General features: G+C 45.6%; 1 protein-coding gene and 1 pseudogene across 1 annotated transcript; one reads left to right on the top strand and one right to left on the bottom strand.

Moving 5' to 3' along the window:
* Positions 1-70: 70 nt before the first annotated feature.
* Positions 71-27,549, bottom strand: Ak3 (adenylate kinase 3). The gene is made up of 5 exons (XM_059259238.1): positions 27,311-27,549; positions 17,997-18,116; positions 4,733-4,905; positions 3,631-3,749; positions 71-454 (listed from the first exon to the last, which is right to left on the bottom strand). Exons 1-5 carry the CDS (start codon positions 27,459-27,461, stop codon positions 334-336), a joined length of 684 nt encoding a protein of 227 aa, XP_059115221.1. The 5' UTR covers positions 27,462-27,549; the 3' UTR covers positions 71-333.
* LOC131902890 (U6 spliceosomal RNA) lies at positions 23,419-23,513 on the top strand (annotated as a pseudogene).

The raw sequence follows: 27,549 nt of genomic DNA, 5'->3' as shown, positions 1-27,549 counted from the left end.
GAACTTTTCCAGGAAAACGTGAAAATGTGATCAACCACTTTAACTGAACAGAAGGGTAGACAATTACCAGTTCTTTTTCATGGTGCTCTGATTTTTTTTTTTCTTAAGTTTCAACATTTCTGATGTTTTCCAATTGCACATCCACAGAAAACAACTAGATTACACATCCGAGGTTATTTTAACAGATCAGCCTTAGTGTCTGACTCATTTGGCACATCCTTAGTAACATCCAGAAGAAAGCCATTAGGAAGAAGTCATAATTTTCAGAGAAGTCTTAGGAAAAGAGCTTCGAAAAACAGACGAGGCGAGGTGGCCCTGCTAATTACTCCCTCCTCAGGGAGTGACAGAGGCTTTCTGGGTAGTTTCTGGAACCTTCGTCTGTAGGAAAGAATATACATGGGGCCAGATCTTGTTGGTTTCCGTTCCAGAGAATGTTTCCAACACCCCTTTTTTCCTAGAGATGAAAAACAAAATAAATAGGTAGGTAAATAGATAGATTACACACATCTGGGTGTGCCTAATGTGCTTTTTCAAAGGGATTTGTAAAGTTCATGTGAGTTTAGAAGTTCTGTGAGTTTAGGTCTCTGATCCAGGGGAAGGAACTTGGCTAGACATAGGAAAATCTAGATTCTAGTTTGTGCTTTGTCTCTGGCACAGGAAAGGGATCTTTAAAAGGATGTCAGCTGTCAAACTGAGCCTGAGCTGCCGGCCAAGCCTATACTAATGCTTCATATCTTGTCAAAAGCCCATGTGCTCCTACTTACAGACACACTTGCCTTCTGGGAAGGGACTCAGCCTCAATCCCCGGGCTGATGGGTTAGAAACAGGGCCCATCAGCCACCAGGATATCATCCCTGCCTGGCTTTGTCTTCCACTGAAGTCTCTGAAAGTTTCCAGCACTCATTATCCTTTTTACCAAGTTCCTTTCCCTGCTATTCTGCTTTCCTGAATTTTCTCTTGTCAGAGTTCTCTGTTTATCCCTGCAGGTTGGTTGGCTTGTCCCGAGACAGGCCATCAAAGGAGTTAGTTATTTTACTCCAGTGTTCAGTAGGAGGAAGGATGAAGTGTGGGGCTCAGAATCCTGGGGTTTGCTTCTCAAACCACACAGACTACCTTAAGGTTCTGAACTCCCTGACCCACACACCTTTCTTGGGTATGCACACTGGTTTGCAGGTCACCCAACTTGATTTATTACTTTCCATAGCTCTACAGCCGTTCTCAATGGCTTTTGCTGGGACAAAAGGATCCCTTTATTGACAGCTCCTAACATTTGCCATGGTTCAATAAAATAACAGAAGCTGTTTTCTGTGTGAAAGTAGCTGCTACAGAGAAAAATTATGCAAAGGGAGTATTTACAGAGAAGAAGCCTTTTAGCATCGAAATTCACAGACAGGTGGAGCTTTCAGGAGAGCAAGCTTTGAACGGAAAGCATCTTGGAGATGACGCTTTAATATCAGCTAGGATGCCAGGAGTGATGTCCTACCGAGGCAGAACTCTGTAGGGAACGGGCACCTGGTCCCTGCTCCTCACATATGCATTGTAATTTCGCTGTAATGAAATGGAACCAGCTGCAAAAATGAGTCTTCCAAAGAGTAAGAACATCACATTCTAGACAGACGAGCGTTCCCAGATGGGAAGAATAAGGAGACTATAAGCTTGTTCAAATAACAGTACTGACTATTATGAAGTTTCTTTTTTAAGGCTATTTCCATTTTTAGGTAAGCCTGTAAGTCTGTGCATTGTATATATGGCAAGAAGCAGCAGGAGCCAGGAGCCCAGAAAGAAAGAGCCCCAAGTCACTAATTTCTGTAGCTTTCCTCAACCTCCCATCTTGTGTCAGAACTAATCCTTGTAGGCATTTCCTCTACTCACAGCCTCTTAGGAGTATTATTATCTGCCCAGGCACAAGGCGTTCTCTGTTGTGAGTCTTATGGACAGTCAGGCGGACCACACTCAGTACATGAGGTGTACGTGAGACTGTTCCCACACCCTCTCTTCAACAGTAGGTGGCTGGAGCTAATGGCCATCGATCCCACGACTTTTGCCGGGGGGAAAGGTGTCTCTTTTCTGCTGAGTTAGCGGAGCTGGCAGAAGTTGAGCTCAAGTCAGAAGACACTGCAGCCGCCTGGGCCTGAAGCCAACACAGGGAATGGAGCTGAAAGGGCTGGGTTTGGACCACACTCCTTAAGCCCCTGGACCAGCCATCTGTATTTGGACTTCTTGGTTTTAGGACTAACACCCCCACCCTCACCCCCACCCCCACCCCGGTTTGCTTAAGCCAGTGTGAATGGTTTCTGATGATAAGCACGAGTTGGATCTCACTACCCGATGCAGCTTGTTGACACAGTTTTCCTCTTTATCCATACAAGGTGACTGTCTTGGAGGCCTGTAGGAACTGAGTCTAATTGTCGGCTTAGACAAGGGCCTGGCACAGTGCCAGCAGGGTCCCCAACAGTGGCTGACTCAGTAGCTGGGGACTGCTCTAAGCCTTTGCAGAGGCTGTCTCACTCCCGTCCCCTAATAGTTCTAAAAGGGGGTATTTAATACTGGCTGGCTGGAAATAAGGAATCAGAAGAGACATGCCTTGCCCAGGGTTATAGAGCCAGGCTTAGTATACAATCACAAGCTTAAAGTGATGGCTACTGTAAAAAGTGAATCGCCATATTAACTCACTTTCAAGCCTCACCCACATTTTATGAAAGAGAAACCAGACAGAGCTTAAGCGCTTATGCAAGAGGCGAAGGCCATGTTAATTAAATAGCAAGCTGGGCTTTGAACTTGGGCTTTCTGACTCTGGAGTCTATGCTCTTATTGCAACAACATGTACTGCTTTGGCCCTGAATCACTGCAGGACACAATGAAGGCAAAGCAGCCCTCATTCCTGGAAGAAGGGCTGGGTAAGGACACCACACTGCTTCTTGGCCTGAGCTGGGTACAGCTCAAGGTAGTTCTTGTATTCCTTGCATGGTACAGACGTCCTTGAAGAACAGATAAAAAAACATGTGTGAGTAGGAGCTTCCAAAGACTGTTGACCACAGAACGATTCCGAGGGTTGGCTGTCATTTGAAATTCTATGCTTAAGCGACCTCTCTTGGCATGCCAGGTGGGCTACTGGGCTTACTGGCCCAGCACTGGTTCCAGCCCTCCACCACATGGCAGAATGTGGGTAGAAATGAGCCCCCAAACCATGGATGTGGACTAGCCTGTATCGACCCTCCCTAGCCCCATGGTTGAGTCTGGAGCTGGCAGGAACCCAGGCTTACAACAGTAAGTATGAGGTTTCCTGACCAGTGGCTGTTCAGTTTCATCTGAGTGATGCTCAGAGCTTTTGTTCACTGAATAAAACGTTTACTCGGCCCTTCAGGGAAGAGGAAGGAGTGGCCTTTCTGGCAAATACCAGCAACCATGCAGGAAGGACGAAACCAGGACGCAGAAGCGGGGAGACAAAGAACGGCAAACCTGAGGAAAGCTAGGAGACTGAAGCTCTGCCTTCTTTCTGGTACAGACACCTAAAATCTCTGTTGCTTAAGCCAGCTGGAACCGGGGCTCCTGGTAGCTTAGCATTTCAGCCGTGAAGTACGGAAACTGAAAGCTGGCTGTCTGGAGGCGGTGAGAAGGGCGAGAACTCACTGGTAATACTGCAGGACGGGCTCTGTCTGGGCTTCATAGGCCTTCAGCCTCTTGATCACAGTCTCGGGTCTGTCGTCCTCACGCTGAATCAGAGGTTCTCCTGTCAGGTCATCGATGCCCTGGACAGACGTTGAAGAATGTCAGCTCAGCGTGACAGCGTCTTTCTAAGCAGAGAGCTTCTCTATTCCAGCACCCATCACAGAAACGTGCTCATGTTTCAGTGAACAGGATCCAAACTAAAGGCAGATGACTGCCGCTGTGAGAACCCCCAGGGCCATTTCCATAGTGCTGTAGGGTTTGGATTGGGACGCCCCTGTCTGTCCCTAGGCCCAGGTCCTCGGAGTGTTGGTTCCCAGGTGTGGTAGAAATTCCAACCGCAAGCCAGCGTTGCAGATCCTCACTGCCTCTGCCCTTCACTCACACCTGGCCCAGAGTAAGAAAACCAACACTTTTTGTCTGTGTCAGATTTCTCACTGCTATAGCCAACACCTGAGAAAACCAAGTAGAAGGGAGGGGCTGTGTATTTGGCAGATTGTTTCAGAGGGCTCGGGTCTTGGCTGCTTGAGCTCATGAGCTTGAACGTGAGAACATCATGGTTGGATTGTGTGTGTGTGTGTGTGTGTGTGTGTGTGTGTGTGTCTGCATGTGTGTGTCTGTGTGTGTGCACACACGTATGTGCACGGGTACATACACACACGCACGCACGCACGCACGCACATGCAGTTTTCTTCACAGGATGCACAAGAAGAAGGTCGGGGAAGGGACTAAGGATCATGCATAATCTGCAGAGGTACTGTCCCAGTGACCCACTTTTCCAGTTAGGCTCCACCTCAGAAACTACACCACCAGTTGGGGACCAAGCAGTCACCACATTGAGCCTATGGGGGACATTTCACAGTTAAACCATAACACTTGAGCGAGGCGCAGACCTGTTCCAGAGGAACGCACCTTTACTACCAAGCTTGAGTGGACCAGACCTATCAAGTACCCTGGCAGTGGACTTGGTCAGACAGAGGATGTCCAGGGTTACAGAACTCTGCCTGTGAGGGGAAGAGAACTCGGGGACACTCTGCTGTGTGTCAGCCCCGCTGCTGTTACTCACCACAGTCTTGGGAGGGTTGAATTCAATGTTGTACACTCGGCCACTGGCAGGATGGATCCAGCGAGCAGTAAGGCGTTGTTTAATGACCTCAAAGGGCACGTTGAGGTTTATCACTGTGTCTATCTGGTAAACTCTATCCAGGGCTTCTGCCTGTGGAAGTGTCCTTGGAAAACCTGTATATGAGGTGGAGGGAGGGGAAGACAAAGAGAAAGGGTTAGTGTTAGGCAAACTGAACCCAGGAATGAAGCCAGGCAGGTGGACCAGAACTGTAACACAACCGTGAGCGAATTTCTTGGTGTCAATTGACTGTAGAGCACCCAGATATCTGGTTAAACATTCTGAGTGTGCATTCGAGGGTATTTCTGTAAAATACAGCACATCGCTCTCCTGGGGCGGTAAGCCTCAGTGAAACAGGTGGAAGCCTGTGGAGATGGGGACTGTCTGCCTGCCATCATGCTTACCAGCCAATCTGAATTCAAGTCGGATGTGACGGCATGCTTGCCATGTAGGCACTTGGGAAGTGGGGGCAAGGGATCCGGAGTTCAAAGCCTTGGCTACATATTAATAATGGAGTTCAAGGCCAGTCCGGGCTACATGAGACTCTGTCTTAAACACAAACAAAAGGGGCCGGAGAGAGAGCTCAGTGGTTTAAAGCACTTGCTGCTGTTGTATAGGACCCAGGTTCAATCCCTAGCACCCATATGGCAGCTCAAAACCATCCATAACTCTAAGTCGTAAGGGTTCTGATTTTACCTTCTGGCCTCCATGGGTGCCAGGCATCCACATGGTACGCATACATAACATGCAAGCGCAACACTCATAAATCTTAAATGAAACAAGTGGGAGTCACCACACTTAGATCTCTAAAACAAAACAAAACAAAAACAGAAAAACAAAAACAAACAAACAAAAACTATAAAATAAAAAAAACAACCAAATACAAAGTATCCTCATCCAGTGGCTCATACCACCTGTAACTCTAGCTCCAAGGGATCTGACACCTTCTGGTCAACAACACCTCCTGCACACACACACACACACACACACACACACACACACACACACACACACTTACAATTTTTTAAAATAAGACAGGAATGGTAGCAGCACTCAGGAGGCAGAGAGGAAGGCTGAATTTGAGGCCAGCCTGGTCTACATAGTGAGTTCCAAGCTAACCAGAGCTACATAGTGAGACCCTATCTTTAAAAAAAAAATATGTATATGGGAAAGGACTTATCAGGAGGACATCATCTTCATTCAAAATCTCAGAAGGCTGAGTTTGAAGTATGACAGAAAGCAAAACAGAGGAACAAGCCCTGACATATAAAACAATTTTTACAATCTGAACATCCCTAATCCAGAAATCTAGATTCAGTGATGTCAGATGTGTCCATTTTGGGGTTTAGGGTGCTCAGGAATGCTCAGCTGTTAAAGACCACAGCTGGAAGTACAAAACTCTGAAGTAGGAAACATGTTGTCTCAGGCATTTGAAAAACAGGGTACGCAGCCAGTACAGCTAAAATAGTTTAAACAATGTGGTTCAAAAACACAGAGAAAAGCAACTAGAAATGATTATTGAGTCCCAAAATAGACACAAGTACGCTGGGGAATTTGAAATGGTATCTGATCCCAAAGTTTTTACTTTACAATGTTATGACTAGGAACATTCTGTCCAGGGCACAAGGAAAAGTTAAAATTTATGAAAATAATACATTTCTCAAGGGTGACAGGGGCTAACATGCATATGCAATGATTTGTTAGTGCTAAAAACACGGCTTGCTAAAGCTCAGACATGGAAAATTGGGCTTATGACTTAGAACTCATAATGGGATAAAATAACTATTAAAGAACCCGGATCGAGGGACAATGGCCCCAAACAAAGTTAATGGCAAGAGGTTCAGCCTGGAACACTTTATGTAGCCCCAGGATGAAAGAAAATGACAAGCATTTACTATAAAATTTCTAATGAAATCATCCTGAGAGAAACAATCTGAATATCTTTAATGAGACTAATAGAGTATAATAGCTCATTCCACAGAATGCTTTCAAATGCCAACAGCCATACATTAAAGGTTTTATAGCGACCATTTCTTTCAATTTCCCTAATGCCCATGAGAGAGATGCTGTTGTTATCTCCACTTTACAAATGAGGAAGCGGGCAGAGCAACAGCACATGCCTTGCTGTGGCTCATAAAGCTGTTAAGCAGTGGCAGTCACAGTGAACACAAGCAGTCTATATAACCTAACACCTGCACTCGTAACCAAGGAGTTTGCACTGAAAAAAGTCTTAACAAAAATACCTCTCTATTGGCCCGATTCTTATTACAGTGTTCACACTGCTGCTCTTGTGGAGGGCCCAGGTTCGATTCCCATCACCCACGTAGCACCCACAACCATCTGTAACTCTACTTCCAGGAGCTCAGATGACCTTTTCTGGCTTCTATGGGCACCATACCATGTGGTGTACATACATGCTTGCAGGCAAAGCACTCTACACAAAATTTTTAAATGTTTATCTTCAGTAACTTAGAACAAAACATCCATTGAGATAAAAGGCCTGAATAAAAATAACCTGTGACAGGAGAAGAAATGTAAGGCTATGTTTTGCAGCATCATTCCAAACAATGAAACCCTGGCTGCCACCCAAATGCTCCTCAAGTAGGGAATTAAAGTATAGTATGTATGCTAAATGCAAGAAAATGCATCTTTCAGCCTACTGAAACCAAACTGCCCTTGTAGTTTAATTCAGCTGAAATGCAAATTGCAAAAGTTGGTTTATGTGTGTGTATTAGCCAGGATTCTCTAGAGGAACAGAACTTATAGAATGGATACATATATATATGAATTTATCAGAATGGCTTACAGGCTGTGGTCCAGCTAGTCCAACAATGGCTGTCTACCAACAAAAGGTCCAAGAATCCAATAGTTGTTCAGTTCATGAGGCTGGATGTCTCAGCTGGTCTTCAGCATATGCCAAGTAGGCTCTAATGCCAGTGAAGGAATGGACTTGCCACCAAGAGCTAGAGCAAGCAGGCAAAGAGAGCAAGCTTCCTTCTTCTGTGTCCTTTATATAGGCTGCTAGCAGAAGGTGTGGCAGATTAAAGGTAGACCTTCCTTCCCACCTCAAAAGATCTGGATTAAAAGTGTATCTTCTCACCTCAGAAGATCCAGATTTAAAAATGAGACTTCAGACTTCAAAGGAATTAAGGGGGAAAAAATCCCTCACAGGTGTACCCAGCCACTTGGGTTTTAGTTCATTCCAGTTGTCATCAAGTTGACAACCAAGAACAGCCATCACAAGTCCACCCCTTGTCAGCTTGACACACAATTGTATCTCTTTATGCTATGCTTAATTTCCAAGTATAAACAACCAGGTCATAATAATGCCTAACTGTCCCATGTACAATCACAAACACGTTATATATTTAACCAGGTCATAATTACAGCTAACATAATACAACTATCTCTTGTACAACTGCTAATGCATTGTACAGTTAGTATAGGTGACAATGTCCCTTGAGAGATATTGTTTTAGTATCTCAAAACTTAAATGTGATAACCACTGATACTCTTCTTAACTAATATTACATGATAAAGAAATGGAGGAAAGAAAATACAAATATCTGTACAAACACATTCTTAATAAAATATGACAAACATTTATGGCAGTTATAATCCTCATGTCTGCAACTGGTCACTTGGCCTTAGCTGGTATTTATAACTACCTTCCTTTAACACCCATTCTGTATTTCCTCCACCCCAAACACCTCAGCAAGCCTTGGCTCTTTTCCTGGAGGAATGATCCATACCTGTTGTTGGGTTCTTTTTTTCTTTTTCTTTTCTTTAATCTTTTGCTCTTTGGGGGCTTACCACCCAGCTCCCAAATAAATACACGGAGTCTTATTCTTACTTATGAATGCTTGGCCTTAGCTTGGCTTGTTTCTAGCCAGCTTCTCTTAACTTACATTATCCCATCTACCTTTTGCCTCTGGGCTTTTGTCTTTCTTTATCCATATACCTTTCTTTACTTCTTATTCCGTGGCTTGCTGTGTAGCTGGGTGGTTGGCCCCTGATGTCCTCCTCTCCTTCTTTTCTTGCTCCCCCGGATCTTTTCCCAGATTTCTCCTCCTATTTCTTCTCTCTGCCTGCCAGCCCTGCCTGTCCTTTCTCCTACCTAGCTGTTGGCTGTTCAGCTATTTATTAGACCAATCAGGTGTTTTAGGCAGGGAAAGTAACACAGCTTCACAGAGTTAAACAAATGCAACATACAAGAATGCAACATATCTTTGCATTATCAAACAGATGTTCCACAGCATAAATGAATGTAACACATCTTAAAAGAATAGTTACATACACAACACATACCTTCATTCCTTCAGGGTCTGTGCCCTTTGTCATCTGCCTGGATTAGGCTGTGGTAGTTTCCCATTGACATTAATCACAGGACATGGTAGCACCACGAGATGCTCTAAAGGATCTCCTCCACCCAGACATAATCCTTCTTACCTCCATTGTGGGAAAGCAATCCAATATTCCCTTGGTAATCTGGATCAATCACTCTTCCTAACACGGTTTACTCCTTTCTTAGTCTGTAAGTCTTATGCCTGTAAAGGCATCAGAAGCTCAAAGTGGCCAGGGGAAGCCTGGCAGGACTACCCCCAATCCTCTCTGGAATCCAAACTTCTAGACCAGCAGAACTTAAGGTCATGGGAACAGGAAGCAAGATTTTCCTAGTGGGTCACTAGAGATGACAGTGAGTGAAACTATTCCCTTTTCCACTCTTAGTTAGGGTCCCTACTGCTGTGAGGAGACACCATGACCACAGCTACTCTTATAAAGGAAATCATTTAATGGAATGGCTTATGGTTCAGAGGTTTAGTTCATTATCATGGTGGGACATGGCAGTGTACAGGCAAACATGGTGCTGGAAAAGGAGCTGAGAATTTTACATCTTGATCCAAAGGCAACAGGAAGTGAACTGTCTTACTGAGCATGGCTTGAGCATATATGAGACCTCAAAGCCCATCTCTACAGTAATATACTTCCTCCAACAAGGCCATACCTACTCCAACAAGGCCACACCTCCTCATAGTACCATTCCCTTTGGGGGGCATTTTCTTTCAAACCACCACATCCACCCCTTGATTCCTGGACCTGTGGATCCTGGCAATGAGGGAAACAGTACCATATATTGGGCACTGATTCAAAGCATACACTGCCTTCTGGAGAACCCTAGCCCTGCCCTCTATGCTGCTGCCACCTAACTGGTGCTGTAACTGTGTTTTTAAAAGGCCATTCCATATTTCTGTCAGACCAGCTGATTCAGGATGGTGGGGAACATGGTAAGACCAGTGGATTCCATAGTCCTGGGCCTACTGTTGCACTACTCGAGCTGCGAAGTGAGTTCCTTGGTCAGAAGCAATCCTGTGTGGAATACCATGACGGTGGATCAGGCAATCTGTAAGCCCATGCATGGTGGTTTTGGCAAAAGCATTCTATAACCAGAACAAGCACCTATTTCAGTAAGGACAAAGCGTTGTCCTTTCCACAAGGAAATGGTCTAGTGTAGTCAACCTGTCACCAGGTAGCTGTCTGGTCACCCCTGGGAATAGTGCCATATCTGGGACTCAGTGTTGGTCTCTGCTGTTGGCAGATCTGGCACTCAGCCCCAGTTGTAGCCAGGTCAGTCTTGGTGAGTAGAAGTCCATGTTGTTGAGACCAGGCATAACTTTCATCTCTGCCACCATGGCCACTTTGTTTATGTGTCCACTGGGCAATGACAGGGATGGCTGGGCAAAGAGGCTGACTGTCCCCAGAACAGGTCATCCTATATACTAAGTTACTGAACTCCTCTTCTGTTGAAGCCATCTTTTGATGAGCATTTGGCTGGGACACAAGTATCTTCACATCCTTCGCCCATTTGCAGAGATCTATCCACATACTTCTTCCCCAGATGTCTTTCTCACCAATTTTCCAAGATGCTCTTTCCAGGTCCCTGACCATCCAGCCAATCCACTGGCTACAGCCCATAAATCAGTGAACAGTCACATATTTGCCCACCCCTTCCAAATAAAATGTATGCCCACGTGCACTGCCCTAAGTTCTGCCCACTGTAAAGATTTCCCTTCACAGGGATCTTTCAGGGTTGTTCCAGAAAGGGTTGTAATGCTGCAGCTGTCCACTGCTGAGTGGTGTCAACATAATGTGCAGAACCATCAGCAAAACCTAGTCTTCTCTTCCTCAGTCAACTGATCACAGGGCACATCCTATGGTGCATGCTTGGCAGTAGACAGCATTGTAACGGGAGTAGAAACCATAGGCATTTCGGCAACTTCTTTATGTAACTTGCTTGTGCCTTCAGGACCTGCTCGGGCCTGGTCACATATATACCATGTCCATTTGACAATGGATTGCTGCTGTACACGTCCTACTTTATGACTTGGTGGGTCCAATAACACTCAGCTCATTCATGATGGCAGCTCAGGTCAAATGGTAACTTGTTAGCCCACTGTCAAATATTCAGTTTCCACTAAGACCCAATAGCAGACCAAGAGCTATGTCTCAAAGGGAGAATAACTGTCTACAGATGATGGTAGAGCCTTGCTCCAAAATCCCAAAGGACTCCTCTGTGATTCACCTACAGGGCCTGCCAAAGGCTGCAAACAGCATCTCTATCTGCCACTGGCATCTCAAGTACCATTGGGTCTGCTGGATCATGTGGTCCAAGTGATAGAACACCCTGCACAACGGCCTGGACTTGTTGAAGAGCCTTCTCCTGTTCCAGGCCCCACACAAAGCTAGCAGCTTTCCTAGTCACCTGGTATATGGGCCAGAGTAACACACCCACATGAGGAATGTGTTGTCTCCAGAATCCAGACAGGCCTACTAAATGTTGTGCTTCTTTCTTGGTGGTGGGAGGGGCCAGGTGCAGTAACTTAGCCTTCACTTTAGAAGGATTATCTCTGCATGCCCCACACCACTGGACTCCTAAGAATTTCACTGAGGTAGAAGGTCCTTCCTTGAATTTTGGTTGGATTTATTTCCCATCCTCTAATATGCACATGTGTTACCAATGCATTCAAAGTGTTTGCTCCCTCCTGCTCACTTGGTCCAATCAGCATAATGTCATCAGTACAGTGCATCAAGGTAATATTTTGTGGAAGGGACAGGCAATCAAGATCCCTTCTAACTAAGTTATGACACAGGGCTGGAGAGTTAATCCTTGAGGTAAAACTGTAAAGGTATACTGCTGGCCTCAAAGCAAATTTCTTCTAGGGGTCCTTATGAACAGGTACCAAGAAAAATGTATTTGCCAGATCAATAGCTGCACACCATATACCAAAAGATGTGTTCATCTGCTTAAGTAAGGACACAACATCTGGTACAACAGCTGCAATTGGATTCACTATTTGACTGAGTTTTTGATAGTCCACTGTCATTCTCCATGGTCCATCAGTCTCCTGCACTGGCCAGATAGGGGAGTTAAAGGGAGATGTGGTGGGACCACCCTTGCATCTTTCAAGTCCTTGGTGGTGGTACTAATTCCTCCAGGGTCATGATACTGTTTTTGATTCACTATTTTCCCTGGCAGAGTGTTGGAGCCCACCAAGGTTTCCTAGTGGCTTTATCTAGCAGGACTGCAAAAGAGGATGATCGGGCCACGGGCCTGGGTACCAGGTGCTTGGAAGGGTCTGCACTTGGTTGTATCTAGCAGGGGGAGGTCTTTTTGCCAAGGTCACTCTTTGGCATTGTTATAAAAAGCCCTTTGGAATAAAGTTCTGGGCTGGTGGATTTTGACCCAGGCCCTCCCAAGGCTATCCTGTATTTCTGTCTTTCCTCTCATCATCTAGGTATCTCTTTCTATCTAAATATTCCTCACTTCTCCCTGCTCAAGAGTACCCTGGTCGTAAAAGTGGGGGCTGGTCCCCCACAGTAGAGGCAACTCTAAAGACTTCATTTACCCTTTCCAACCATAATGTTCCAGTCCATAGGTGAGAACCAATGGGAGAATTCTGTTAACTTCTAAGTATGTCTATCTTGATTATATATTCTGGAACTGGGGAAATAACCACGGGTTGAGTTTGGGAACCCACTGGACCTGCTGTGCGTCAGACACCAGTCAAAACTCCATTAATCACCTGACCTCCATAAGCCCTTACTTTAACTGGAGGGCCCCAGCACTTCTTGGGATTACCCGGAATCAGTGTTAATCCAGAGCCAGTATCAAACAGAGCCTGGAATGTCTGATTGTTTCCTGTCCCCCAGTGTACAGCTACACTCGTCAAAGGCCTCAGGTCCCTCGGGGGAAGAACTGGAGAAAAGCCAACAACAATACTTGTATGTGTTTTATCAAGGTCCTTCTTCAGGGGAACCTGTCCATACTTTCTTTTAAGGGGTTCTGGGCCTGCAAACTGCCTCAAGTCTGGTTCATGGGCCAAGATTCTCTTTTGCCACCATCCAATGTAGACTTCCTTTCATTTGTTTGAGAAATTTTTCCACTTATCCAGATCAAACAAAAAGGCAGTAGGCTTCTTACCTATTTCATGCCTGGAAACACTATGATTGATTAGCCAGTACCAAAGGTCCACATAAGTAAAAATCACTTTGCCTTGCTGCCCATGATGGGCCAGGCCATCATGGGCATTGCTTTGCCTATGTTGCCCATTATGATAACTATGATCATCTTGTCTTTGGCATTCAGTACTGCCACCTGGCCCTGCTCCTTTGGGGCCCAATTAAACCCACTGCAATTAATGCATTTAAGCAGTGTCTCCAACCCCAGGTCTGGCACAGGGAAAAGGGAGACAACAAAGCTCTTCAAATGTACTGGCGCCCTCTCCCCATTGTGTATGTTATAGGATTCATAAAGGGCGTGTATTCGGGCCTTCCCATTGTGGAGGATTAGGTTTTACACAGCGTATAACACTGCAATCTCCCTGAGCCTTAACATCCCTTCCTCTACACTAAGCCCAGGGATATCAAGCACCTCTAACTCCGCTTCAGTAGACCATCTTTTGAGAATGCTTCAGCCAACCATTGAGACAAACTGTTGGCACCCTTTTTATGTGTGCGGGCTTCCATATTTAACCTCGAATCTCCGCTCAGTGAGCCCACATCAATAAACTCAGCCTGGTCCAGTTTTATGTTCCTTCCACCATTATCCCACACCCTTAAAATGCATTCCCACACATAATTCCCCAGACGTCTCCTTGAATGAATTAGCAAGCTCATTAAGCTCTTTAGCAGTGTGGTGTACCTCTTCATGGACTATACTTTCTATCTCCAGGAGCCTGCTTAGCCTGAAGTCTGGTTATAGTCCAGAGGCAACTATTGGTGGGCCCTGAGGTGCATCACTAGTATCTTGCCTGGCATTTCCTTCAGAGGAAGTCACTGCTGGTTTAGCAGACAGTGAAGGATTAATTTCCTCAGTCAAAGGCAGAAATGGCAATATTTTAGGAGTTGAGGGTGGGAATACATCTTCTGCTGAGGGAAAGTAGAGAGACTACTTCCTTAGGTGAGATAAACCCTTGAGAATCTGAGGGTTCAAAGTTCTCAGTCTCAATGGGGTCCTCCCACACATCCCCATCCCAAGTTACAGGATCCCATTCTTACCAATGAATGCCCTTACTCTAACCACCAACACCCTCTGAGGCTGGGACTTGAATTTTCACTGTAATTCAGCCAGCCTTATAATGAGGGCTTTGGGTTGATTTTCTGAAACTTGAGCTCTGTGGCCTCTGGGGAGAAGATTCTCTTCCAGGACACATAGAAACCTTGAGACTGTGTATGCACATCTTGAGCTAGTTAATTTTATCAGAGAGTTCATTGTCCTTCACCATATTCTAAGATGCTAGAACTTGGTTAATTTTATCATGGAACTCACTCTTTTCCTTTGTCAATTTATCCAGAGATGCCAGGAGCAACTGACCAGCATCACTTTCCTTATTTTTTCCACAAATTGTCAAAAGTTTAATATACAGAGTCACCAAATCCATTTTGCCTCTCACAATTGGTGAATCAGGATAATCAAATACATTCGTCTCCTTAATTTTGTTTGGTTTGGTTGTTTGTTTTGTTTTTTTTTGTTTGTTTTGAGACAGGATTTCTCTGTGTAGCACTGGCTGTCCTGGAACTTGCTCTGTAGACCAGGCTGGCCTCGAACTCATAGAGATCCGTCTGCCTCTGCCTCCCGAGTGCTGAGACTAAAGGCGTGCGCCACCACCGCCCGGCTATTGTCTCCTCAAGTGTGTAAACTAGTTCACATCATGGGCTCTCAGTACTGTGCGAGCTTCTAGGAGAGGCTTCAGTAACTGGAAAGGCTTCAGTGGGTTTTGGCAAATTGGAAAGTTATTCAAGCTACTTTAAAAAAAAAAAAAAAGTCATCCTTATACTTTCTGTTGCTCTCGAACCACTTCTGGTACCAAAAATCTGTATCGGTATTAGACAAGGTCCTCTAAAGGAACAGAACTTACAGAGAAAAAAAAAATGGCATTTATTAGGATGGCTTACAGGCTGTGGTCCAGCTAGTCCAGCAACGGCTGTCTACCAGCAGAAGGTCCAAGAATCTGTAGTTGTTCAGTCCATGAGGCTGGATGTCTCAGCTCGTTTTCAGTATATGCCAGAATCATGAAGAAATAGGTTCTAACGGCGGTGACAGAATGGGCTTGCCAGAGGGAGAGCGAGGGCAGGCAGGCAAAGAGCCAACGCTTCCTTCTTCCGTGTCCTTTACACAGGCCGCCAGCAGAAGGCATGGCCCAGACTAAAGGTGGGTCTTCCCACCTCAAAAGATGTGGATTAAAGGTGAGTCTTCCTCTTCAAACAATTTAAGAAAAAAATCCCTCACAGGTGTACCCAGCTGCTTGGCTTTAGTTGATTCCAGATGTAGTCAAGTTGACAACCACGAATAGCCATCACAGCGTGTATCCATGTGTGTGTATACGTTACAGTTTGGGTAATAAGTTGTATCCTCCAAAAGCTTGTATGTTGATGTCTTGGTCCCTAGTTGGCAGCTCCAGTCATTAAGAGAAATGGCTGTGACTCCACTGATGAATTAATTCATAGGTACAGTCAATGGTGTCATAAAGAGAGTGGCCTCGATTCAGTCACACTGTCAACAAGACCCAGAAACAACATGGGCAGCAGCATGGACTGAAAACACTGAAACCAAAACCCAAATATTCATCCCTCTTTCCAGTTAAAAGTACTTGTCACTCCAGCAAAAAGAAAACAATATTAATTATTACTTGGTGGAGAGAGCAAAACATATCTAATAATAGATGGAAGTTTGGATAGATGTGTATTTTTTTATTGCTGTAGAGAATGTCTGTTTAAAGAGAGGCAATGAGGGGGCGGGAGGAGGGAAGAGAGGGGGATCTGTGATTGGTATGTAAAATGAATAAAAAATTTCTTAATTATAAAAAAGAGAGGCAATTAAATGTAGTTGCTGTAGGAGGGTGTGATCATTGAGGACTCTATTTCTCTTACACATTTCATCTGCTTTAGTTGTTCTAAAGGAAAAGCCATTGTGACAGTACATCAGTAAAGAAATAAAAGACGAATTCCACATTCCAGGCCCTTCCCCTGTTGCCCTAGTCCCCAGATATACTCCACTGATGGCCACGGGCTGGTCTCTTGGGAAATTTGCCACTTCCCTGTGCGGGGCAGCATCTACACTCAACCTTCCATGTACCCCATTCCTTCAGCTAAAGAGACCTACATAGGCAGCCTGTCAACAGGAGTACTTCTAGATCCCAGCATCTCACAGAAGCAAGGCTTCATCAAACCTGAGAATAAAATGTTGGCTCATGTATCCATATTTTCTACCAGAAAAGGAAGCAAGTATCCGCCTGCTCTTCACATGGCTCTCTGTTCACATCAACGTTGAATCTGGGCTTATCCCAACTTTTCTACTAGAATATACTGTCCATAAAAGCAAGGAGTTTGTTCTTGTTTAGGTTCAGTGCCCAGACCAGCTTTGTGTACCTAGAAGGCACTCAGTCAACATTTAGGTCATGAATAAATATATGCAGCCTGGTGTATTCAGCCACTGGTCTTCAGCATGGTATCTACACACCAAAGACCTTCTGTAAGTGTTTCAAGAATTTTTAAGTCCTCGAGATTCTGTGTACACACTGATGGACATACAGGCAAGCATACGTTTTGTTGTTGTTGTTGTTGTTGTTGTTGTAGTTTTCTTCTTGATACTAGCGCTAATAAACCAGAGTAAGGAATTCTGCCCTGCCTCTCCCTTTGTTCATTCCCTACCTCACCTTTCTGAAGCGTCTAGAACCTTTTTGCAGTTAGGGACTGGGACACCTTCTCTGGCTGCTAGCAAGCTGGGCTGCTGGGCTCAGCGGGCAGCACTGAGGACTTCCGTGTGAAGGTGGAGAACGGGGTTAAGTAGAAGAGAACAAACAGGACCGGGTTATCACACCCCTTCCAAGACGGCATTAGAACTTTGATCTTGAAGGAAAGTATCCCGTGTTTAAAGGACTCTTCTGTTCCTCCCTCCATCAGCAAGCAGCGTCTCCAAGCCACCCTGCCCCAAGACTCTGCCAGGACTCAGGCTGGGAAAAGTCTAGTTATTGTAAGTCACTCTTCAGTCTAACTTCTTTTGTGCAGATCCTGTCTTAGCACAGAACACTCTCAGCTGGGTACGGTGCTGCATGCCTGGAATTCCGGCTCTTGGGGGAGGAGCTGAGGCAGAAGGCTCACAAGTTCAAGGTCAGCCTGGGCTACATAATAAGACCTTGTCTCAAAAAGCAAAACAACCAAAGTTTACAAAGTCAAAGAATATTCTTTAAAGGGGGCATAGAACTAAAGCTACATCTGAAGCAGTCTAGAAATCATGTGGTCCAACACCCTCTTTCCCTTCAAATAAAAAAACCAGACCCCCGGGCTTGGGATATAGCTCAGTTGGTAGCATGCCTGCCTAACACGCAGGAAGCCCTGAGTTTGATCACCACACCACACAGACAAGCTTGGCCACTCATTCCTGTAGCCCCAGCATCTGGGAGGCAAAGACAAGCTGATCAAAATTTGTAGTTCATCCTTAGCCACACAGCAAATTGGAGGCCAGTAGGGGATACATAAGACCTTGCCTCAAAATAAGTTAATCAGCTCACTGATTAAATTTTAAAGTTAGACTCAAAGGTGACTGACTGCCCTCCTGATGACTGTCCAGAGTCCGGACTGCTCATTCTCCCGCCCACACTCATTACTTCGGGCGGCAGAGATACCCAGGACACTGCGGATCTGTACTTACCATCCAACAACCAGCTACACTGCGTGAGATTTTTCAGCTCGTGAAGGGCCAGCCGAGTCATGACATCATCTGGGATGAGCTTCCCTTGGTCAATGAAGGTCTTGGCCAACACACCAATTTCTACAGCAGAGGGAAAAGCCAGTGAGTGTGTTTGCTTTATCAAACTAGTCCAGATCTCAGGAATTTGTTTTCTATAGGATGCTTCCGGACGTCAGGCCTATGAGAAAGTGCATTATTAACAGCTCTTCTGCTACAAGCACAGGTTATGCTGGACACAGTGGCGGACACCTGGAATACCAGCAGGAAAGCCAGCCCCAGGTACATATACAGGGCTGAGGGCCGTTTGTGCTACAGAGGGCCCTGTCTCAACAAAACCAACCAACCAAAGGGAAGCAAAGACAGTGCGAATGCCCCAAGTTCAACTCCAACCTAGTCTGCATATCAAGTCCCAGGCCATCCAGGGCTATATAATGAGACTCTGTCTCAAAAGAACAAAACCAAACGGGTATGGTGTGGCGGTGCACTCAGAAGGCCAAGGCGGGAGGATTTCCCCTAGATTGAGGCCAACCTCAACCACATGGTGAGTTCCAGGCAGCCAGAGATACACAGCAAGACTATGTCTCAAAAACCACAAGCACAATAAGGGGCAGGAGGAGGAAGGGAAGGACTGGGAATTTAGCTGAGCTTTTAAAGTGCTTGCTTAGCATGAAAGAAACCTGGGCTTAGCTCTCCAGCGTAAGACTGAATGTGGTGGGCGAACATGCCTGTAATCCCAGCCCCAGGGAAGTGGAAGCAGGAGGATCAGACATTCAAGATCATCCTCAGCTACACAGAGAGTTCATGGCCCACCCAAGAGACCCTGACTCCAAAAAAAAATAAAGTAAGCCTATTCCTAATCATGTAGTGGGTACAACTATATAAACACTAATGTCTACATATTTCACTTTTCTATAGCTTCTAGAAATTTTTATTAGAAAAAAATACTACAGAAGGGCTAAAGAGGGTGGTAGCTCAGTCAGTAAATGTTTCCTTGAAAGTGTAAAGACCTCAGTTCAGTCCCCAGAATCCACATTAAACAAAAGCTGCTATGGTGGCATGAGCTTGTAATACAGCATAAAGCAGCAGAAACAGGTGGATCCCTGGGTTTGCTGGCCAGAGAGCCTACCTTACTTGGTAGGTTCCAGGCTAGTGAGAGGCCCTATCCCAAAGAAAAAAAGTGGATGATTCCTAACTATGAACTTACCGTTACTAAGAATTTATGGTTACTAAACTAGCTGCCATTTGACAAGCATACCACCAGTTTACAATGTCCAGGAGGGGGCCTGGGTTCTGGGAAAGTGTCCTCCAAACCCACTAAAGTTTGGAGGGGCTGGAGATGTGGATCTGCTGTTCAGAGCACTTGCTGCTCTTTCAGAGTACCTGAGTTCAGGTCCCAGCACCCACATTGAGTGGCTAAAAACACCTGTAACTCCAGCTCCAGGAGATTCAATGCCCTCTTCTGGCCTCCACTGGCACTGCACTCACATGTACACACACACACACACACACACACACTAATAAAAAGAAAAGAATATTTAAAGGTAAATAAATAAAATAGCCTTGGAAAGTTCCATGTCCTTAATATGTGTAGACTTCATTTGATCACTTCTTTTTAAAAATTATGTGTAAGGGTGTTTTGTCTACATGAATGTCTGGATGCACATGTGCATACCTGGTTCCCAAAGAGGCCGGAAGAGGGCCTCAGATCCCCTGGCACTGGAGTTACAGATGGTTATGAGCTTCCATGTGGGTGCTGGGAATCAAACCTGGTCCTCTGGTAGAGCAGCAGTTCTCTTACTGACTGGACCATCTCTCCAAGCCCCTGAATGTGCTTTTAATTCTACCCCTACCTAGTTATAAAACCTTCAGATACCGACTATTTCACAAGAATTACATTTTAAACAAAATGTTGAACACCAAAATCTCCCTTGGCCATCGTTCCTCCCTCCAGCTACCAAACAGCTTGAAAGGCTTCCTCTTCCAGACCTGTCTGTCCCCTGCTCCCTCCTCATTGGGCTTCAGGACAGAATTTCAGCCCAGCTCCACAGGTCTGGCAGTGGTACAGCGCTTGCCTAGCATGCACAGGGCCTTGAGTCCACCTTCATCCTTCTACCTCTTCCCTCCCCCACCTTGCACACTCTTCCCTTCTCCAGGCACCACACACACACACACGCACACACACCACACACACACACACACACACACACACCACACACACACACACACACACACACACACCACCACACACACACACACCACCACCACCACCAGGAGAGTAACAAACCCCAGCCCTCTTGGCTTTGGCAAAAGTCCCTTGCTCTTTCTTTTGATAGATAATCAGATCCCTCACCAGGTTTGGGATGTGGTTTATTCAAAATAAGCAAATTAAAAGATACAGATATGTGTAAGGGTGGCCAGACACTCATGAGCCAGAACTCATTAAAAAAAAGTCTGGTGCCCAGAGAAACAATGTTAAGAGGAGGTAGAATCTCTGAGAGGGGTTCGAGTCCTGAGTCCACCCTCATAAAAGGATTAATGATGCTGGACGAGCAAATTCTCAGAGTGGAGCCTAGGTAACTGCTTCCTGTGGTTTCTCTCTTCACACACCCACTTGTTCTTCCACTCGTCTGCCTGGGATAACCCAGCACAGACCTTTGCCAGTGGCAGCCACCAGATCTCAGCACTTCCGATCCCAATAACGGTGCACTGGATAAGCTTTTTTATTTTCTTCTTTTTTTTTTTTATAAATTATGCAGTGTCTAGTCTCAGGTTATAGCAATGAAAACAAATTATTTTAAAAGACTCTTATAGCAAGACAGCATCGACCTCCTAGGTAACCAAAAGTTTCCCTCTAGGCTCCTGAAATGTCACAAGTGCTCCCGAGCTTACTGGTGTGTGTGTGTGTGTGTGTGTGTGTGTGTGTATGTGTGTGTGTGTGTGTGTTCTCTCTGTGTCTCTCTCTTTCCCTCCCTCTCCCTGTCTCTCCCCTGAAACCATGTGTCTAATCCTGCTATGGACTGAGTAGTTAGTCCCAAGTCCATATGCTGAAACCCTAACCTAACCCTTACAGTGACTATATTTAGACCATATTTACCTTTAAGAAGGTAATTAAGGTTGAAGGGAGTCATAGGGTGGGGCTTCAATCTGATAGAAACTGTGTGTAAACACTGAGGGGGAGACAGCGAGTGCCTGAGCACAGAAGAAAGGCCATAAAGTGAGAACGTGCTGGTTACAGCCAGAAAGGCAAGCCTCGCCAGAAACCAACTCTTCCAGAGCCTTGGTCTTGGACCTCTAGGCTCCAAAAAACAGTTCTGCTATCTGAGCCACCTAGTCTGTGCTATTATGGCAGCCACTGTGACAAACACACATCCATGTGTCTGCCTGACCCCAAATCCCAATCACTGACCGTGATTGTGAGCACCTTCAGTGAAATCCCCCACTCCCTGTGCATGCCTAATGGACCCATCCGTCACTGGGTAGATGCATCAGTACCTGGGCACACAGACAAGGGTCAGGATTCTCCTGAGGTCCAGCTATGGTGTTTTATTAAATATTAATCTATGAATTCGGGCAGTGTGCTGTGGGGGACAGATGAGAACAAAATACAATGACACCTATGCATGAAAACATCAAAAGGAAACCCTTGTTTTGTATATGAAAAATGAAAAAACAAAAAACCCCCAGCAATTTAGCAGCTTACTTTTTGTGGCAGTAGTCCTAAACCAATTTCTCTTTTTTAAGATTGCTCTGAATTACTTAGACACAAAATAATGAAAAAAAAGGAAGCTAATTCAAATATCAACTAAACAAAATGTAAAGCATCCATATAACACAATAAAAAGTAACCAAGTCCTAATATTCCAGCATGAGGGGATCTTTAAAAGCCCAAGTCAAGCTCGGCACAGTGGCATTCACCCCAAGTTTTAGCTCCCAGGAGGCAGAGGCAAGAGGATCACTTGAGCCCAGATTTCGTCTTCAGCCTGGGCAGACACAGCTCGGAGGTCAAAGATGCTCGCCACTGAGCCTTACACCCTGAGCTGGATTCCTGGACCCACATGACAGACAGTGACAGTCCACCCACCCCAAGTTGTCCTCTGACCTCCACACTCATAGTCTGGCACACATATACACAAGTGCACATGCACTCTAAGTAAATGAATATAATTAAGACAAATAGTATGCTAAGTGAAAGAAGCCGGAGAGAAAGCCTGCAGACTCCCACTTCATTTCTGTGACGTGTCCAGACAGTGAGAACTGAAGGATACAGTAGTGTTGCCAGAGGGTTGGGTGGGGTGGGTGGGAATGGGAGTGACTCATAGGTAAGAGGTTTCTTTTGTGGGTAATAAAAATGTTCTAAAATCTGTTGTGGTGACAGTTACCCAACTGTGATATATGACGTGCACTGGATTTTACATATATACACTTTAAATGTTAAAGTTCCATGGCAGTGAGTCATGCCAACCAGGCGGTGCTAGGGGAGAAATGAAGCGCTCCTGGAAAGCACACTGTTGACTGTGGAAGGTTCTGTACATCATGGACTTGTGCTCCCACTTACAGGAAACACTAAGGGAAGGCAGGCGAGCGTCAAGTCATGTGTGCATGAATTTTTTTTTGTTTGTTTGTTTTTTTTGTTTTATGAGACAGGGTTTCTCTCAGAGATCCGCCTGCCTCTGCCTCCTGAGTGCTGGGATTAAAGGCGTGTGCCACCACTGCCCAGGGCATGAAATATCTTACAAGGCTCTTATCACTAATTATTCGTTTTAGATGTCTTTTTGGAATTCCAAACCATGTAAATATATTGACTATTACAAATCACCATTATAAAAATAATCTGCTCTACCATCAGTTTGTGTCTCCTTTATACTCACTGTGCTTCCTGGGTCCACACAACGATGCTTGGCCATATGGACACTTGGGGACCCGAGATTATCTACTGAGTTAGACTCCCCCAACATACAGATGATATTTAAATGAGATAAAGGGTCAGCCCTCAAGTCTGGCACCACAGAGAAAGCACCCACCAAGGGGCCAGACTCTGCCACTCAGATGCTCACCTTAGGAGGTCTGCCACATCTGAATTATTACTATGTTTCTTTTAAGCAACACACCTTTTTTTTTTTTTTTTTTTTTTTGGTTTTTCCGAGACAGGGTTTCTCTGTGTAGCTTTGCGCCTTTCCTGGATCTCGCTCAGTAGACCAGGCTGGCCTCGAACTCACAGAGATCCGCCTGGCTCTGCCTCCCGAGTGCTGGGATTAAAGGCGTGCGCCGCCGCCGCCGCCGCCGCCGCCGCCGCCGCCGCCGCCGCCGCCGCCGCCACCACCACCACCCGGCCGCAACACACCTTTTTTTTTTTTTTTTTTTTTTTTTTGGTTTTTCGAGACAGGGTTTCTCTGTGTAGCTTTGCGCCTTTCCTGGAACTATACAGAGAAGATTAGCATGGCCCCTGCGCAACACACCTTTTAAATAAGCTAAAATCTTCACAAAATATATGTTCTTTTTGGCAAATACACCTTGAATGAATAAAGAAAAAGTCTATCTAAAATGACCTCATGAACCTCAATTTGGGAAGTACTGCCCTGTGGAAAGAATATATAATTGGCACTTGAGGCCTGGGTTTCCACTCTGGTACCCCAGAACATGCTGTTTAGTTTCATTTGGGGTTTTGTGTATATGGGAGGGGGTAGTTCATGAATGTGAATCTCACCCTTGTCTGGGCCCATACTAATGGATTCTGTAGCATACCAACTTCATATGTGCTACCCAGGTGAGTAGAGAAAGGCTGTTTATCCCTGAGGGAGTTCTTCCACCTCTGTGGCACTCAGTGTTCTCATGAAAGGAATGAGGATTACAGTAACGGTGTGAGTCTCAGACTCCAACCTTCTGACTCCACTGTCCTGGTTGGTGCTCTAAGGTCTCAGAACCGCAAGTGTCACCAGGTCACCTAGTGTTTCCAGAGCCATTATTATCTCTCTGGAGCTGACTGTTTTTCTAAGGTACACTTTTTGTTTTAATGAATACTACCCACAACTTGCATTTTAAATCAAACGTAAAGCTGAGGAAGGTGTCTAGGTCCAAAAATGGGTAACAATGAAGCGATCACTCCTGGAAGGAATAGATCCTCCCGCCACCACCAAACACATTTTAGATGACTATATAGTCGGGCGTTAGAAAACAGCACTTTCGTGACATGATGGTTTGCTCCTAGAAATGCCACACTTGGAATTTAGTCAAAGGAAAAAGAAGCAAAGTTGCAGCCAGCTGTTCGGGTGCATAGCAGTATTTATTACAGCAAAAAAACAGAGCCGGGTGCACAGCAGTATTTATTACAGCAAAAAACAGAGCCGGGCGGTGGTGGCGCACGCCTTTAATCCCAGCACTCGGGAGGCAGAGCCAGGCGGATCTCTGTGAGTTCGAGGCCGGCCTGGGCTACCAAGTGAGTTCCAGGAAAGGCGCAAAGCTACACAGAGAAACCCTGTCTCGAAAAACCAAAAAAAAAAAACAAAAAAACAAAAAAAAACCCAAAAAAACAAAAACAAAAAAACAGCTAACAACATAAATGCCCAGTAAATAGGGGTCTGCAGAGCCAGCTCTGGGGTACAGTGCTTGCTTAGCATGCACAGGCTCCAGATTTGGTTTCTGGCATCGGAAAAAAATTCAATAGCTGATAGCAGGGGCAAAGTTTAAATTAATTGTGCAACCTTCCTGAAATTAAGTTCGAGACTTGATGATATACGAACATGCTCACAACAAATGGGAATAAAAAGCATCTAATGATGATTGGACAACTGCACACAGACGCAACCAGGAGAAAGAAGAATCGAGAAGGCACCAAAGGCTAACCAACCATGTCTCCTGGTGAGGCCAACGCACAGGAAGTCAGTTTCCTCTTCTGGATTCTCAGGCCCTTTCTTTCTTACGACTTTTTTAAGATTAGTTCTCCTTTGGCTGTGTCTTTGGGAAATATCCAATCCTTTCACAAATATTTAATGGGACTCTATTCTCAGTCCTGACCTACGGGACCTGTTGGATACCATTTAGTGAAAAATACTCTGCATAGCAAACTATTAACATCTGTGAAAACAATCTCATGATACTCCCAAGCTTCGTCTTCTGTTCTTGCTAAGGCATTGCCATACTTCTTTGAAGAGCAAGTGACTCGACCATCCTAGGACCTGCCAGTTCTGGATTTCAGGCATCAGCCAGATGTGGAAACCATCCCTAGGGGCCTGGCCGGGGCTTCCCTCTAAGATCTGTAACTTTTCCCAGCTGAACAGAGACTAACCTCCTGTGTGTACCTTGAACTTTGGCCTGCAAAGACTTCTTTCACAAACCTTAGTTCTTCTAGCAGGGCCTGGTGGGTCTGTAATCCCAACACTCATGAGATTTGAGGCAGGAGGATTGCTACAAGTTCAAGACCAGCCAAAGCTACTGTGAGCGATCCTGTTAAAACAAAAACACCTACTTCTGATAATGAATCTTTAAGGTTTTAAGAAAGTATTTGTCTCTCTGTGTCTTAAAAAAGAAAAGAGCTGCCCATTAAAACTACAGAGTGAGCCACTGAACATCTCTGCGCCCCCCCTCCCCCTTCCATGTTACAGTTGCCATCCCTGACTCTTGCAGGTATTAAAATGAAGCAAGGAGCATTGTTGCTTTATTCAAATGCCCCTTCATTTACTCCTAAAATGGTCTGTGTTTCCCTAAATCAGTGTGCATTCTTTACCACCCAGTCAGGTGAGCTGAGTCAGCCTGCAGGTCTTTCTCTGTACTTTGGATAGCAGCAAACCAACCAGGCAGTCTCCAGGACTGGGGACTGTTTGGCCTCCATAAAATTGCAATCTGTTGCACTAAGAACATTTAGCAAGAGTCAAACAACCTTTTGATAAAGTTTAATTAACTGCAACCTTTATTATTTTTCAAGGTCAACATTAGAACGAAAACTGGCTCCAGGGGTGTTGAGGAGCCAACCAAAGAAACTCAAAACAGTGTGTGGATTCCCCCCACCCCAGGTGAAAGTCAGTGTCTTTTAAACAAAAACAAAAAAAAAGCACCCTTTCCTGCAAAGTAGTTATACATCCATCAGGAGGAAGGGAACAGGTAAAATAAATCGTGGTAGATTCAGCAAACGGGTGGCTAAACAAACAGGGTAATGGCCATATGGGATGACGGACTGGATCACAGTGTGAAAACAGGGAGCTGAGTAAATATATGGTAACATGATTCAACACAGAGAGTACACACAAGTGCTTGTACATAAAGAGACACTTCCGGAGGGAAATGCATTGTTTCTCTCTGAAGAGCAGGACAGGGCAGGGACTAAGACAAAGCTTGGCTTTTTACTTTCTTTCCTTCTGGTTTCCCTTCTCTCCAGGACCTTTACTTTCTTCTTCCTTTCTTTTTTTTCTTTTACCTTGAACAGGTATTATTTCTATGTAAATGAGCTTCAAATGAATTTCAAAGTAGGCACTAGTTTGGAACTGACGGTCAATTTGGGGTTAACTTTTTAAAAACAGCCTGCAGCTGTTAGTCGGCTGGCGCCTGTAATCCCAGCACTCACTAGGGAGGCTGAGGCAGGAGGATCTCAAGTTAAAGTTAACTTTGGCTACATCGAATGACACTGTCTCAAAAAATAAATTTAAAATGCCTTTCTTAAAACAGAACTTACCACAAACCCGTCCGTTGTAGAGTGGGGTTTGTTGACTAGGCTGTATGCTGAGTTAGGAGAATTTGGCAGGAGAAACAACAACCGTTTATGTAACCGTGCACAAGGTTAACTTTCGTGCCTAAGAAATGTCTGCGGGCATCAAAATCTAAGCCAATTTTGTGTCTGCAAAAAGAATAAGTAATACTTGACCTTGAAGAGAGAAAGGTCAGGACTACAAGATGCCACGGAGTTTATACCAAGGGCGGGAGTAGGGCGGGGGGGGGGGGCGGGGGGAGTGTAGAAAAGAAAGTTAACCCTGGCAGAATCGAAGCCTGCCTTCCGAGTACAAGGACACGTGGTAGCGCCGGGTACAGCTCCCCAGGCTAGGCCCCCAGCAGCTGCCAGCCGGGTCGGACGTGTATGCCTTGAACAAGGCCAAGGGCTTTCCTTCAGTCTTTGAACTTTCTAGTCCCACCCCCACCCCACCCCACCCCCGCAATCTACCCGAAGCTGCCCACCGAGGTTTCGGCTTTCCCCGGGCGAGATCGGGGAGCGCTTGCAGGACCCTCGACCCCGGCCCGCAAAGCCCCTCCGGGACGATCGCACGTTGTCAGCCCTGGGTCTCAGCTCCCACCTGTGCCCTGCAGCATGTTCTGGCGGAGCAGGTCCCCGCTGGAGAGGTGCTTCAGCTCGAAGTGTTTGGTGATGCGCGACGACACGGTGCCCTTGCCGGAGCCCGGGGCCCCCATGATCACGGCGCGCAGCAGCCGCCCCGACGCCCCCATGGTGACGGACGGCGGCCCGAGCTGCGCAGACGCTGGGCTGCGGCCTGGCCTGCACGCTCACAGGCTCCACGGCCCCAGCGAGCTGGCA

The sequence above is a fragment of the Peromyscus eremicus genome, chromosome 1, assembly GCF_949786415.1.
Source record: "Peromyscus eremicus chromosome 1, PerEre_H2_v1, whole genome shotgun sequence".
NCBI lineage: Eukaryota > Metazoa > Chordata > Mammalia > Rodentia > Cricetidae > Peromyscus > Peromyscus eremicus.
Note: the sequence above shows the minus strand (reverse complement) of the source record. Positions and strands in the feature narration are given on the sequence as shown.